Source organism: Podarcis tiliguerta (genome assembly GCF_965153285.1).
Source record: "Podarcis tiliguerta genome assembly, chromosome: 8".
Lineage (NCBI taxonomy): Eukaryota > Metazoa > Chordata > Lepidosauria > Squamata > Lacertidae > Podarcis > Podarcis tiliguerta.
The window spans coordinates 61,162,646-61,179,074 of record NC_139541.1 but is presented as its reverse complement, the minus strand read 5'-3'; the positions used below and the strand labels follow the sequence as shown (position 1 = coordinate 61,179,074).

The window sequence follows — 16,429 nt, the reverse complement described above, 5'->3', positions numbered from 1 at the left end:
TTGTGTCTCGTTTGAAGAACTCGCATATCCATTTCGTTCAAATAATGGAGGGGTACGTTATGGATAGGCAGGAGACAATGGGGTATTTCGAAGCAAAGACATTTGGGACAGTATGATGTAGAAGGCAGGCCTGCATAGCTTTCTTTCTTTCCTGAGCATCCGCTGATTTGTAAATGGGAGTCTTTTAGATAACCCTTTACCTGCAGCTAGTTGTGATCTATAATAATCCAGCTTTGGATCAGTGAAATGTCAAAGCAATTGCAGTCAAATTGTTCCTTTCAAAGATTTGCTCCTCAAGCCTGATCCTGCATGATAATTCAGTTTTGCTTTCTGAATAAATATCAGCTTCTTGCAACACACCCGCTCGCACGCATACACAGCTTCCAGGTAGAACATCTACTTCAGGGATGAGTAAAAAGCACCATTAGAAAAAGGGAAATGGAAAGGAAGTGCAAGAAAGCAGCATACATCAGCCTTGAGAAAGGGTCGCAGGTTTCTCTCCTCACATCATATACAGGGAATAACTCTCCCTCCCTCTCTTTCACACACACACTTTACTCCCCACAAGGAGCTCTCAGCGGTACACATGGTTTTCCTCTTATTGCCTTCTCAACAACCTAAGAGGAAGGTTATATGAGGAGTGTGCAACTGGGTCACCCAGTGAGTTTTACAGTGCAACAGGGATCTGAGTCCAGGGCTCTGTACACACTATACATTTAAAGCACACACACACACACACCCTGACAAAGAATGGTGGAATCTGTAGTTTACCCCCAGAGCTACAATTCCCAGAACCCTTAACAAACTACAATTTCCAGGGTTATTTGAGGGAAGCCATGTATGGTACATATACAACCACTGTGGCATATTTCAAATTCTGAACGTTTTCAGGTTGGTGTGACTTTAGAGCAATGTGTGAAATGCCACAAGCCTGACATTTCATAGCTAAGGATACACATTAGTAAAACTGGGTCTCAGGTGTGCAAGCAGGGCAGGGGGGCTGAATCCAGCTGTTAGATAGGTCAAGCCTACCTGCCCCATGCTAGGCTACCACTGCCTGGCTGTGTGTGGCCAGGTGGGAGCATCAGATGAACACACATGGGAAATGAGATGGTGAGGGGAAACAGTGGCTTGGGAGCCTTGAAGTGTAGCCCACACACCATCCAATGGAAGGACAGACAGCCATGAGGTGTGGCATTTTTATTTAAGGATAAGACACTTGCCCAGGACCATCCAGTTCTGACTGGACCAGTTTTGAACCTAGGACTTCCAATTTTATGTCCAATCCTTTTAGGAAATGGTTAATTCATCTCTGCTCAAAAACAAACCGAGTTACCAGCCTTTGGGAACAATGCACTGTATATTTTATTTTCCAAGTGCATCACCTTCATGTTGGTTGATTCTTGACTGCTGATAGTATCAAATATGTGTGCACGCGCATGCACACACACACACACACGGTTTTTAATGGAGACCTGGTCTCACCCACATTTAAATCCTGCAATCCAGCTATTTAAAAGGTTCATTCTTGAATTTGCAGATTGATCTGTGAGGGCGGATGGGGTGGGAGGAAGAGCTTTTGTGAAAACACAGATCAATTATCCCTGTCTATTCCATCTCTTGGCCTATCGATCTGATGCCAAACACAAACCATTCAACCAGAATTTATCAGATGCGACTGTCCGTTTGCAAGTTTGTGCTGGTCACCTCTTTCAAAATGACGCTTTTCTAGGAAGGTGAGGCAGCTGAACTAGCTGTTCTTGCTTCAAAGAAAATGCTAGTTATGCTGCAACAACTGCAGCATAGCTCTGAAATTAGAATCTGAACACCATCTTGGTAAACACAGGATCTGAAACCTCAGTAGGTCTTGAACCAGAGACCCAAGGGATGCATACCAGCCTGTGCATATCACGACCAAGCTCTAACCTTAGGTGAGAGTGGCACTGGGACTGGCAAAGAAGCTGTATCTCAGTGGCTGAGCATCTGCTAAGGTCCCAGATTCAATCTGTGCAAACTCTCCAGCTAGGGCTGCTAAGTTCCCTTCCCTGAAGAGTAATGGCCAGTCAGTGTAGGCAATGTTGTTTTAGGTGGGGAACCCTTTTCAGGCCAAGGACCGCATTCCCTTCTAGTGACTATTTACCAACTGTGGGAGGGGCCAAAGACAAAAGTGGGCGGAGCAACTAATAAAAATGTCAACTCTACACAGTAGGCGAGTTTCTACACACACTCACACAGCCTTCTGCAAGGCAAGTAAGAGGCATTATAAGAGTCCAAGAACACATTCCAGCCAGGCAAAAACAATAAAAGAGGGTGCAAAGTATATCCAGTGAGGAGTGTGGCCTGGAAGAGGAGGCGTGGCCTGCAGGGTGCAGACCTGAGGGCCAAAGACAGGCCTGGGGGCTGCATTTGGCCCTAGGCCTGAGATTCCCCGGTTTCCTATGTTCCTCTGTCTCTTAACAGAAATAGGCCAGAGAAGATCCTGATCCCTATTCCAGCTTCTAGGTCAGCTTCTCTCATTCGTCTGAAGAACAGTGGCAATTCTCTTCCAGTATTTAGCCTCTAGGCTTATTACACAGAAGGCTGCACTAGCTCATGCAAAGTTATGTTTAGCTTCATTTTCAAATGGTGATTAACTGAAGCGCAAGATTCAGAAACCCATTTATGATCACCAAATACCAATATCAGACTTAAATGTTCATAAGAGAGCCCCTGCGACCCAGTGATTTCGGTTCAGGTCTGGGAGGTTTGGGTTCAAGTCCCTCCTCCACCAAGTTGCCCCATTCTGCACCTCCAATAAAAATGTGGTGTTAGATTTAACACAACTTTTTATTACAAATTGAAAGTGCTAGGCTGTTAACACTTGAGCTTCAAATGCCTGCAGCCATGTTTGACTTCTGAAACGACCAACCTTGCTGAGTGGACAAGGATGAGTTGGAGATAGAAATAAATGACACTTAAGGGGAAAGCAACAGAGAAATTGACATGATTGGATTTTATCTTCTCTGATGCTCTTAACCAGTGAGCAAGGGAAATTTCTAAATAATAAGAAGCCAAAGTCAAAACCTTTATTGCATTAGCAAACTGCCATAGCAAAATAAGACAATACAAAAAAGAAAAAAGACAAACTAGAGACAAGCAACCCAGCAAAATTCAGGTGTTTTGGCTGGCGTAGTGACATTTAAGTTACCCGAAGACAATAATGCAAAGATATAATAGCCAGCGCCCAAAAACTAGTATGCGGGTATATATAAAGCACAAAATGGCCCCAGAACAGACTCAGCATATTGAGTTAAAAGTAATAAAAAGATTAAAACAGGTCCAGGTCTAGGGCACGCTACCCTGTCAGAGTAGCCCTGAGTTTCAGAGCCTGCACTATGAATATTGCCACCCCACGTGAGATTTGGGGATTTGCGTCCACAAGAAGCGATTTCAAACAGTCTTCCTTAGATGTAATGGTGGACGGGATCAAAAGGAGGAGCTTAGATCTTATTGGCTCATAAATAGGGCAGTAGAAAAAGAAATGTATGAAGTCCTCTACTTCATTCATTGTGCATGGACATAGACGCTGGGTAATAGGGGTCTTAGAATAAATCCCCTGCAGGAAGGCCGTGGGTATAGAATGGAAGCGGGCCATAGTAAACGCTCTTCTCAAGTTGGGCTCCGTCAGGTCTATCAAGTAGTTGGCAAGTGATCTTACCACTTTCACTTTAGGGAGCCACATGGAGAGGCGAGCTGAGGTGGACTGTGCCCGGTCCATGGCCTCGTCTCTTGTAAGAATCCAGGCCCGGATTTTATGTTTGTCCCAAGAGGACAGCGAGTCAAGATTTGGGAGAGAGTAGCGTGCAGTAATAGTCACCATGGCCTTGGACCATTTATTGCTTTGAGAACACGTTAAAAAGGCTTGCCTGGCTAGTAGGGGACCTGGGGCATTGATTAATTTACAATAAAAGCTAATAATTCTAATGTGGGCTCTCGCAACAATGGAGGGGAGGCCCAGTTCTGTTCTTAACTGTGCTGCAACCGAGCCCTTGGGGAGACCCAGTATCTTCCGTGCAAAAGAGTTTTGTAGAATCTCCAGCCGTTGTAGTGTTTTTAAATTCCACCCCCAGATTTCAACCCCATACAATAACATCGGGAGGACTTTGCTGATAAATGCTTTTCTGATTGGTGGAACCAGCTGGCCGCCTTTTGCATAGTAGAATTTCTCCAAGGCTTTGATGGTTCTGCGGGCAGCCAGGATGGTTGTATTTAGGTGAGCTGACCAGCTAAGCCCATGCTGAAAAATGATACCCAAATACTTGAATGCTGAACAATGTTCAATAGAATGGCCCTCAAAATTCCAGAGTGACTTCCGAGTTTTCATGCCAAAAGTAAGAATTTTGGTTTTGGCGAAATTAATTTTAAGGGAGTTGGTATCACAATATGTCATGAGCCCTCTGAGCATGTTGTTTAAGCCCAGCTTGGTTAATGACAGTATCACCATGTCGTCCGCATAGAGTAATATGGGGATCTTGAGCTGTTGTAAGGAGGGGGCAGATTGATTTAGGGCCTTCGTAGTTGTGACGATGTCATTGATATAGAAATTGAATAGAAAAGGGGCCAAGAGGCAGCCCTGTTTGACCCCTTTATTCAGAGGGAAAGAATCAGAAAGAGCTCCCAGAGGGCCGAATTTTACTCTGGCCGATATGTCATTATGAATTTCCATAAGAAGGAGGAGGAGTCTCTTATCTATGCTGGTATGACTAAGCTTCTGCCATAGCCTATCTCTGGGAATGGAGTCAAAGGCGGAGGTCAGGTCCACAAAAGCCGCGTGTAGTTTGCAGTTGAACCTGTTTAGGTATTTATCAATCAGGGTAAGTAGAACAAGACATTGGCCAGATGTACTGTGACCCTTGCGGAAGCATCAAGGACACTTTGGGCTCATTCACACTTCCTTTTGTAATGTGTTTCTGGTCATAGGTCTGGGAATTCCAAGTCTGTATCCCAGTGTTGTTGTTTTTTTTTTTTTTGCTTTTGTACCAGAGCTTTCACTGGCTAAACCCACATTTTACCACTGAACCGGCGTAAATGGCAATCAGGTTTTCAATGGATTGCTCCATTATTTTGCTTGTTTGTTTGTCCTGGCACTTTCCCTGGGAAAACAGACATGTTACCACTGAATCAAACAAAATAAATAAATAGACAGACAGATTGGACACGGACTTGGAAAGTCTCTGGACCTTTGCCTAGAAAAGTGCACAGCAAAGGTTAAGTGTGGATGAGCCCTTTCTTGGTACTTGACAGAACTGCACCAATTCCCAATTCTCAGCTTGCTTCTGCTGGGTCTGGATGCCTTTGTCTGTGAGGAGCCCAAAGTCAAAACTCCAGGGTCCCAAACATGCCAGGCGGTTTCTGCAGCTCAGAGAAACATATTCAAAGACTGACTCACCACATTCAAGTCAAAGTTCTTCTCCACCCAATCTTTGGCTTCTTGGAATTCTTCTTGCAGCTCCATGATATACAGAGTATCTAAGGCATCCACCACAGTTGCTCCCCGGAGACCTCCTGCATCAGCAGAAAACAGAACAGTTTGAAATGGATCTTTATTCTACTTCCCATGTGTTTGTGCATGGAAGGTTGTAAAAAACAACAGAAACACTAATGGTTAAATGGCATTTAGCATTCACGTTATCATTTAGAATTTATACAAGATTCCGGCTGGCATCTGTGCTGCTGTTGTTTTTAGCTACGTAATTGTTTTAACTGCTTTTATATATGCATTGGTTCTTAATTGTTTCTATATATGCTTTTATATGCACATTTATTGCATTATGAAATTGCTTCAAGATGTTCCATGGGAAGCAATTCATAAATGAAATAATATGGTACTTTTAAAGGGGGCAAATTCCTTCCCCAAGGAGTTTATGCCTGAAATTGTGATTGGGATGTGTATGTGTGCCAAACAGAGAAGCTAGGTAACAGAGAAATGGTTGAGGTGTAAATGGGAGTTACAACACACACACACACACACACACACACACTGCTTGCTTGTCAAATTGGCTTCTAAGTGGTTTCCAAGTATAAAACCAATTACAAAAACATATCCACTCAGAATTAAAATATACAGTTGAACAATTTCATCAAAACATTAAATACATGCTTAAAATGTAGAATAAAACAAGCCCATTAAAGTAACATAACAATGAAAACAGTCAAAACAGCAATTGCATCCGGAGGTTCAGGTGAGGAGTTGAGGGAAATGCTTGTCTAAATAACTGTGTTTTCAAGAGCCAGTGGGATGTCAATACTGATGGGGCCTCTCATATTTCAGCACAGAAAGCATTCCATAACGCTGGTGCTACCAGTTAAAAAACTTGCCTTTGTGCCACAGCTCCACAGCTACATTTGCAGCTAAAAATTCAGCTGTTGCTGAGTGTCAAGGGGTTATTGCTGAAGGCTTTCCAGACAGGGCAAGTTCTGGTGAAGGGCGCTGGAGGACTTTGTCATTGAAATTTCAACAAGAACCCCAGTTTTCAACCCATCTTTAAAAACACAGCTTTAATTTTTATATCCCATGTTGAAACAGTGTGTTCAGCCTGGGTTCACGCCAATTAATCAGTGCAAGCAGCATGATCAAGTCCATCAGCTGGCTGACTGGAGAACGGAAATGGAGCATAGACCAAGAGTTCTCAAAAACAGAGAACAGGCTTTCACAGCAAAGCAAAGGCAATTAGCACCTCTTATTTGCTCCTCTTAATCTCCAGTTTAATGAGCTTCACATGGAATCCCCGCCTTTTTCACAGATGCCACACACTGAGATGACCTCCTCATCAAGTTATCCAGTGCAACCCTGCTAACTCTTTCCTGGTTAGTCACCAACAGTTCAGACTCAGTTGGAGTTCTTCATGGTCTGCCTTGGATTTCATCATCCCAAATAATTTAGCATGATCCCTACACTCACATACCCATTTGCTTCCTCCCCCTTAACCAGTTACCATTTCATCAAAGCAGGGATAGCCAATGCGGGGCCCTCCAGATGTTGTTATTATTTCATAAAATGTATATATCGCTTGACTGTATAAAACCTCAAAGCAGTTTACGTGTTGTTGGACTTCAGTTCCCATCAGCCCCAGCCAGGAGGGGCGACGTTCAGGGATACTGGGAGTTGTAGCTTAGAAATATCTGGAGGGTGCCCTGTTGGCTACCCTGACCTCTTATCTTGTGACTGCTATGTGTACTTAATGGCCTTTGGGGAAGGATTTTGTCAGAAGGTTTTTACAAGATCCATGTGTACAGTGCCTATCAGTCCAACCGTATCTATCTACCTGTTGACAATCTGAGAGAATTCTGAACGACCAATGAAGTCAGGCCTCCTAAAGCAGAAACTGTAACAATTTGTCCTTTTTCTTTTGTCTCTCTAACAATTTTAATAAAGCCTCTGTTCCTAATCTGTCAATTCATATGAAAAAGACGGAGGTTCACCTATCCTCAGTCCTCCACAGAACAGTCTGCTTCCTCTCCAGAAAAGCAGAATTCTGGAATAACCTTATATGACTTCACGCTCTTACAGGATCTTCGTTCAGGTGTAAAAGAAGGGAGTGTATGCAGTGGTATAACATGGGTTGCCAGTGCCTGGGGCCACACAGAGGGGATGGGTGGTAAGGAGGGAAGTGGATGGAGTACGCATGCATATTCAACTGCCTAATGGTGTCATAGATGTCACTTCCTGGTTTGCATGGGAAAGTTGCTTTCAACGGAGCCCAGAGATGAAAGCATGAAGCTGTATTTAGGCAGCACTGGGTGTTGATATTTTGCATCTGAGGCAACTGCCCCTGTGCTACACCACTGGGTATATGGCCTGAAGCATGTTGAGCAGGTTCCACTTCTGCATGTTTTCCCATTCAGCCTTCCCAGATTATGGAATGGAACAAGACCCGGAGCATGTACACAGCGGCTCAATTTGAGGAAGGAAGAAAAGAGGACAAAGACATCAGTACTGTAAAACAATCTCACCCTCCATTGAGTTTCTGGTGCCTGGATGGAGAGCAGAGAAGAGAGAGAGCCTGAACTGTCCGGTGTTTAAGGGCAGAAAATCCCTTGGGGTATATTAAGATCCTATAGTATTGAGTTTTTAAAATCTATGAATGACTCAGTGAAAGCAATACTGTCAGGAGACTTAAAACAGAAACAACCTTTAATTGGTTCACAACTCTTCTGATAACTCGTGGCACTCATCAGCTATGAATTCGAAGCCAAAATGTGTTAAAGCCTGATAAAAAGCGAACAGTTTGCTCCTGGGGAAATCAGCTGCAACAGATGTCTGTGTGAAAATAGTTTGTCAGACCACATTTCCAGATCATTCTGAAGAACTGCTGCTTGGGTCACACCAATATGGTTACGCATGAGATTCCTACCAGAGAAGCAGAGCCCCATTAAAGACCAAACACACTGGCAGGTGTCTCCAGAATGGTCTCTGAAGGGATGCTTAATGCGAAAGACAAGTTGCCTTACCACTATGACAGCAATGAAGAAAGAGTGTTTTTGTTTTGTGTTTCTGGTTGTGGCCAGATAAATGCCAGGAATTAAGGCAGATAAATGCCAGGAATTAAGAGCATGTCAAAGTGCAAGTAGATAAATAGGTACCGCTCCAGCGGGAAAGTAAACGGCATTTCTGTGCACTGCTCTGGTTCGCCAGAGGCAGCTTAGTCATGCTGGCCACATGACCCGGAAGCTGTACACCGGCTCCCTTGGCCAATAAAGCGAGATGAATGCCGCAACCCCAGAGTCGGCCACAACTGGACCTAATGGTAAGGGGTCCCTTTACCGTTACCTTATATATGAGTCTTATATATGCCGTGAGAGATAACAGAGAGCGCAATCTGAGGTAGATCAGAGCCTGAACAAATGAGACCCAAGACATTTTAGTGCTTGAAGTGGAGAGTCCAGATTATACACCTGCCAGACACCAAGCAACACAGGGTATTCAGAAGAATGCTGCCTTCCGCAGTGGAAGCTGAACATAGCCATTATGGCTCCTTGCCACTGATAGCCTTATCCTCCATGAAATGTCTCATCCTTTTGGAAAGCCATCCAAGTTGATGGCGATCACTATCTCCTGTTGGATCAAATTCAGTAGTCTATGTGCTGTGTGAAGAAGTACTTCCTTTTGCCTTCCAGTGTTGCCTCCGTTCTAGTGTTATGAGATCCTGACTGACTGCATAGCTCCAGCGAGGCTGGTGTAACATGTACCCTTCGGACCAAGCCCGGAGACCAAACAGTCTCTCCAGGCTCTTTCTGGTTAAAGCACAGTTTTCTCCACAGCTGCCTGGCAAAGGGAGAGAGCCATTCTCTAGCTGTAAGAAATGACATGCAAGATCAGATAGCTCTCTTAACGGAGAACCCTTTGTTCTGTCAGACAATGAATGCACATTTCCAGTGAAAAGTGACTCATGGCTTTCTAGCACCATTATGAATGCTAAGAGATGACAGCAACTGGCAACAGCAGGTTTCTAAACAAACACTCTGGGTGTCCAAAACAGGCCTTGTCAAAGGAACGGTGCTGCTGGATTAACTAGCAGAGTATAAATTCCCTCCTGAGCAGGGATCTAGTGGTTACTGCCATTGTCTTCCAGCAGGGGGGAACAGTGCAAACGCAGACCAAGCACAACTGACTCCAGCGCCCCACTGTATAAACAACCAGGGGCTTCACAACCTTGTCCCACTACCAAGCAGAATGCCTCCAGCTCCCTGTTTCTGCTGCCTGCCTTGGACTGCAACAGCAGAGGGGCTGTTGAGCACCCACCATGCCAGATTAGGAGGGCCAGAGGGCTGAGTATGGCTTTTATTGCAGGTTTTCAGTTGCAGGCAATCTTCAAACTGAGTTGCTACCCAGCTCTGAAACTATTAGGTGAGATTCAGCAAATTTAAGCTGCATTAATAAAACTGCAGTTTCCAAGTCACAAAAAATAATGTACATCCGCAGTCACCCCTGAGTGCAATTCGCTAGATGACTTTTCCATGATGACAGCCCTACGCATAGCTTAATTCCCTTCCCTTGTAGCTAGTCTTTATGTTGATGCACACCAACCACCCTGACATATTAAGAGAGGGTGGTACTTTCTAGAAATAAAAGTAAATGAACAAATTTATTTATGAAATATTTATACACTTCTTGATTATAGCAAGACCTCAAAGCGGTTTACTAAAATAATAATAAATAAAAAATCATAAAAAACAGTTTAAAACAACTATGTAAAACATGAAAAAATGACAACCCAACAAGAAGCTAAAAACCAGATTGGAACACATGCCAGCAATTCTACATGACCTGATAGGCTTGCCTAAAGAAAATGCTTTAGGCAGACACCGAAAAGAGTCCAGTGAAGGTGCCTGCCTAATGCCAACAGGCAGAGAGTTGCAAAGTATGAGTGCTGCCACACTTAAAGATAATTTCCTGCAAATGCAGAATGAGCATCATGTGGCACCTGTAAGAGTGCCAGGTGGCTCCCCCACTCGAGGTCATTGAGCAGAAGCTGGGCAGCCAGAAGGTTGTCCTAGCTGGCCTACACAAACCCCCTCCAACTCTGTGGATTCTATTACTGTAAACTCCTGATGGGACTAACCATGGAGGCTTGGCTAAGCCATTTTTCTCAGCTCCATCCTCTGTACAAGCCAAGTGATAGCGGCCCACATCACATTGGAAGTATTGGAAGTAGGAGGCCTCACAGACCACTTGAAGATTGCTGAGGCTCTTGGAAGACCTCTTAATGGTTGTTGTTTTTCTGCCTGTTGTATCAGCTGTAATGTTCTATACTAAATGCTGTATGATTCTTATTGTGTATTTATTGCTTCTTTTATTTCTTATAGATCACATTTTGTTGTGTTGCAATTTGAATTCCATGCAAATAAAATAAAATGCTATGTAAGAAATAAAGGAAGGCATAAGACACCATTGAAAATCAATATGAATTTTCAGTGTGATGGAGGTGCTGCTTCCCATCTTCAACCACAAATCCAAACACGGACAACCTGAATGAAATTTGGGGCCACACTTTGGGAACTCCTGCTCTATGCCAAACTGTACCTGAGGCCTCCATATCTCCCCACTGCTCAGGACTTGGCACATTCAAACACAGACACCAATGTCTTTCACCTGGGCCTATTAATACCTATATAGTATTATTATTATTATTATTATTATTATTATTATTATTATTTAATGTTTTTAAGCCTGTGTGCATATGTATAATAATAATAATATTAAATATGGTTTCTGATTCTGCACATGGTCCTGTGATTCTTGGATGAAGGGAGAGTTAGCATTAAAATACTAATGATAGATAATAATATAATATGGCACAGTACAGAGGCTGGGAAGCAGCCTTACAGTCTCAATAACACAATCATCATTCTCCTGCTGTGTGATAGAAGAGAATATCTATTCATGAGACCAAAGAGATGTGGACCAGGTTAGCACCTGGAGGGGAAATCTAGCAGGGAGCATCAAGTAAGCTGCTCTGAACTTTTAAAAGCAAATATTAGGTAAGAGCATCATAAATAAGGTTTGGGAAATATTTTAAAATAAATGCAAATAATTATTGGTAAACCACATTTTGAAGAAAAGCCAGCATTTCCTGCAAGGCTTTCATATGGTTGGACCAACCTCATTTTTAATGACTTTTTGTTTTAAAGGCCTGCTGGTTCATTCAATTACTAGATTAACGCTTTTGACAATTTTGAACCAGTCAGCAGATTGCGGACCACAACCAAATACACACACACACAGCGTGTATGTTTTTCTTGCACTTATGAACAACGCATCGAAAACTAGGGGACCTTTGACCACTGCAGTAGCAGAGAAGAGAATTTGATCATTTATTTTATTTAACACATTAATATACTGCTTAATGATAAAAACAATCCACAGAAAATGGGACTATAAAACAACAATTTATCAAAATCACAAGCACAATTGTAAAAGATGTGCTTGTTCGAGGTTGTTTCACACATTATGTTTTTAAGGTGCACCTGCAAAGTTTAAGCGTGTGTCAGAGAGAGAACACACACATTTTCAATGCTTTGTAAAAAGTATGTGCATGAGGCACATAGGATTGCTTGTGACTCCTTGCGACACATACACTAATGTGTCTGCAACTGCACAATGTGCAAAGGAGGTTTTTAAGCAGTGTTTGGATGGCCCTCTATCACGGATTCTTAAGCTGTGATTCTTGCATTGTGGGGGTTGGACTGGATGACCTTGGGGTTTCTTCCAACTCTAAAAGTCTATAAAAGCTGCCCGTAAACAACTGCTTCCATGGGAACCCTCCATTCCTGGTCCCAATCCTGCACTGGTTGCTGTGTATGTGGTTGCACAGGACCCAGCGCTCACCCTCCACCTCACAATGCTGAAGATTACTACTGGATCTTCCCTCTTCAATTTAACTCCAAATGTTTGCTGGTCAAATACAAGCCCTGCTCCTGAAGGATCCAGTGGGCCACCCAGCAGTTGGGGAAAAACAAAACAGTGGCACTTTACCACACACACAGCTCTGCAGTCAAACTGAAAGAAAAACACAGAAGATAACAAATTGTGCAGCCGCATGCATGTGCCCACTAGCCACACGGTTATATGCAAGGCTTCACTTCATAAACTTTTCACCTAGTTTGGTCCTCAAGCGTGCAGAGCCTGTGCACCACAAGGCAAACAATGGAATTGTTTTTAAAAAGATACAATGCTTAACTTTCTCTCATCTTGTACTACTGCCATTATTATACAATCTAGCCAGGTTATCTGGGAGAACAAGCATTAGCACCTCATTTGTAGCTCAGGTTTCACAGCCACCTGAGTAATAAAGGAGGTATTGGGAAGGCAGCTGAAACCCATGTTGAGGGGCTGATTCAGCCTGTGTTCCCCTCATCCTTGGTCTGCATGAACTATCAATTTGTCAACCTCAGGTCTGCTCACGGGCAGAAAGAACGTGGCAAGATAAGCCTGGCCTTCTGTCAGCTAGTGGCAAAATAGTACCGAAGGACGATGACCTAACTAGCAAAATCTGAAAAGAGCACAAGGGAAGAGAAGTCACCCTCCCTACAAAAACAACCCTGTCCCAAGCTCCAAGGCTGTTTCAAAAAAAAGCTGATTCTGTAACATGTTTACAAAATGCAGTGACCATGAAAAATAACATTGCCCGAGCCAGTGCTTTCCTCTCTTTTTATCAGCTCTAATGATTTTGCAATATTAATGATTATGTGCTTTTTATGCTGTTTTCTATTAATGGAAGAAATGTACCAGCTCTGAGCAACATGGGACACTGGCGAGAAGACAGGCAAATATGGGGGGGGGGGAGAGAAACAAACACCCCCAAAGAGTGCCTGAGGCACAGACTATTACTGTGATATTGCAAAAGTAGCACATTAATGGGCTTGATTTAATTTGACGATATAATCCACAAAAGCCTTTCATAAAAGAGGAGAGAGAGAGAAGAGAGAACTAGATTCCTCCCCCCCCCCCAACTAAACAGGAACTGCGAGACGAATAATAAAAGCCATGCTTAATTGAAATGAAGAAAAAAGAAGTTTGGATTGGCAAAGGGGCTGCTGTGTAAAATAAATGTCTTTAAATACATGAAATGCACTGAGGGATTAATAACAAGTGCTGCTCTTTTATCCAGCACCATGAATGGTTTCGCTTTCTCTGTTGCAGCGTGTACACAACAGAGGACGGGCTTCAGTGATGCATTGGCCTTTTGTAACAAGACACAAAGCTATTATTTCATCCTGTTCCTAGAATGCTTGATGTCCAAGGAAGCAAGAGGTGGAAGGCTTGCATTTGTCTTACAAAGGGACTTAAGAATCAGCGCCTTTCTTCTGCAGCACCTTTGATTAGATCTGCAAATAAAGGGACAGGAGCAAGAAAGTGTGTGTGTGTGTGTCTGTGTGTGTGTGTGTGTGTCTATACACAAAACTTTACAGGGTGAGCAAAGCAAAATATTTCTCCTGAAATAGTGTTCAAACCAATAAAGCTTTGCTGTAAGACAGGGGTGTGGAACCCGTGGTCCTCCAGATGTTGCTCACCATCTCCAACCACTGATTGACTGTGCTGGGAGGGGGGCAAACCGGAGTGCAAGAACATCTGGTCTTAAGTTCCCTATCTCTCTTATAGGAAATAAACATCTATCCAGGTTTTTGCCTATGGCCCCACAATATGTCCTGCTGGATCACACCAAAGGCCCATTTAGTCTGACACTCTGTTCTCACCACAGCCAACCAGATGCCCCAAAATGAAGCCCACAAGCAGGAGCTTAAGTGCAACAGAACTCTCCCCACTTGCAACTAGAACTGGTCTTCGTGGGCATACTGCCTCTGACAGTGGTGGCAGAACATAGCCATCATTCCTGGCAGTCACTGATAGTCTTGCTGCCCGTGAATTTGTCTGCGCTTCTTCTAAAGCCATTCAAGTTGGCTGCCGTCACTAACCTCTTGTGGAAGCCGAATGTTGGGAAGATTCAGGACAGACCAAAGGAAGCATTTCTTTTAGCACATAGCTAATACAAAGGACAGATAGCTTTCTGAAAGTTCAGATCAGGGTAATGTCTCTCTCTTTCTCAGAGATGTGCTTCACATGGAGATGGTTAGCCCGTGTGTGGGCTGTACAGCTTCAGGGGTTGGTTCCCGCAACTGAACTCTAAGCAAAAAAGGAGGGGTTTTTTGCGGAGGGGAGGGGATCTATGCATTAACTAAACAAAAAAGGTATCTCAGGGAAAAGAGTTCTAGCCCCACCTGCATGTAAGTTTCCTGTGTGCTGAACTGCACTGGCTATTTAGTAGGAGACCATGCCATCATTTGAGCCTTCCAGTCTAAGAGACCAGCCTATTTTTTGTCAAAGAGATGAAATGATGTCAGGCACCACCCAACAGGGTGTTTTTGTGTGAAGCTCCATTGCAGTGAACGGGATCAGCTCTTCCCCATAGTTTCAGAGGGGACATCCTCCTTTGGACTGTGCCCTTTAATGTTAAAAAAATCCCCTATCTTTTCAGCCTAATGCAGAGGCTACCAGACACGCTCTGAAGTGGCTTCCCCATGGCATTTTTATTTTTTTATCTATCTATGATGAGCTGCTCTCTCACTTAGAACAGGAGTATCTATTTTCATCTGAGCAGCACTGAGGAGAGAGAGCATGTAGAGACAATGAGAATGGAAGTCAAAGGTTCGCTGTTTTACGCTGTCACTAGACCAGAGCGGACAGACGTCTCTGAATGAGCTCTTGCAAGCCTTGTATTATGACTGCCTATTTGAAGAGCAGGAAGAGCAGTGGTTCTGAAAACAGACCTTCCCAGAAATATGCCTGCATTCAGAATAAAGCCTCTATAATTCAGGAAAGACAAAACAAATTCAAACCCAAACCTATCAGTATTTGACTATACCCATGTCTTCTCCTGAAAAACCACTGTTTCCAACTGCTTTCTACAGTTAGAACTGGAAACCAGAAAACCCCTCTCTCCCACAAGGAACTGTTTAGGTAAAGAAGAAAACTACCTGTTTTCACATCTGAAAGGGGCTAAAATCCCAAACCATCCAAAAGTTCAACCTCATCTACAACCTAAGTTTCAAAACCAACAATCCACATTACTTTCACTAAAACCAGTAGTTTCCAGTTGCTTTAGTCTAGGGAATTCACTTCTTAACTCTTGCCTGCAATTTGGAACTCTGTTTTAAATAATGGAGATGTCCCTTTTTCTCCTTCTCTTACTCTCTGTTTTTCACAGGCTGATCTATACTGCAGGCACACTGGATCAGCAGGCATACTTTCCCCTCAAGTGACCCCAGTGAAGGACCACAGCTCAGTGGTACAGCACATGCGTTGAACGCAGGCTCAGTCCCCGAAGGCTCCAGCTGCAAGGACAATGTAGCAGCAGGTGATGGAAAGACATTTCCCCCCAGATAACTGAGAGCTGCTGCTAGAAAGAGCAGAAAATCCTGGGCTAGATAGACAAATAGCCTGAGCTTTCCTATGTTTCCATGAATTTTAGTTCAGGGGAGGGCGGTAAGAGATTGACAGGAGATTCGGGGAATGGTTGTAGCTCAGTAGTACGGCATCATCTGCCTTGCATGCAAAAGATCGCAAGTTCAATCCCCAGCATCTCCAGGTGGGGCTGGGAGTACCCTCTGTCTGAAACCCTGAAAGGCTGCTGCCGGTCAGTGTAGTCTATACTAAGCTAGATGGAGCAATGATTGACTCACTAGAAGATGAGCCTGGTTAGAGTGTGGTGCTGATAACACCAAGGTTGTAAGTTTGATCCCCCGTATGAGCCAGCTGCCTACTCCTGCATTGCAGGAGATTGGACTAGATGATCCTCAGGGTCCCTGTGCAGTACAAAGCCCCATCCTTAGCCTCTCAGAAGATGGCTATACCCAACGTAGGAAGCTGCCATAATACAGTCGGCCCACTGGT

General features: G+C 43.7%; 1 protein-coding gene across 2 annotated transcripts in view; it reads right to left on the bottom strand.

Annotated features, from left to right (window-relative positions):
* Positions 1-16,429, bottom strand: part of MAN1C1 (mannosidase alpha class 1C member 1) — a 127,539-nt gene that overhangs the window by 30,599 nt on the left and 80,511 nt on the right. For both annotated transcript variants that reach the window (XM_083455244.1, XM_083455243.1), the window contains exon 3: positions 5,429-5,544. In XM_083455244.1, the coding sequence (XP_083311370.1) occupies positions 5,429-5,544 (116 nt within the window). The remainder of the gene's footprint in view (positions 1-5,428; positions 5,545-16,429) is intronic.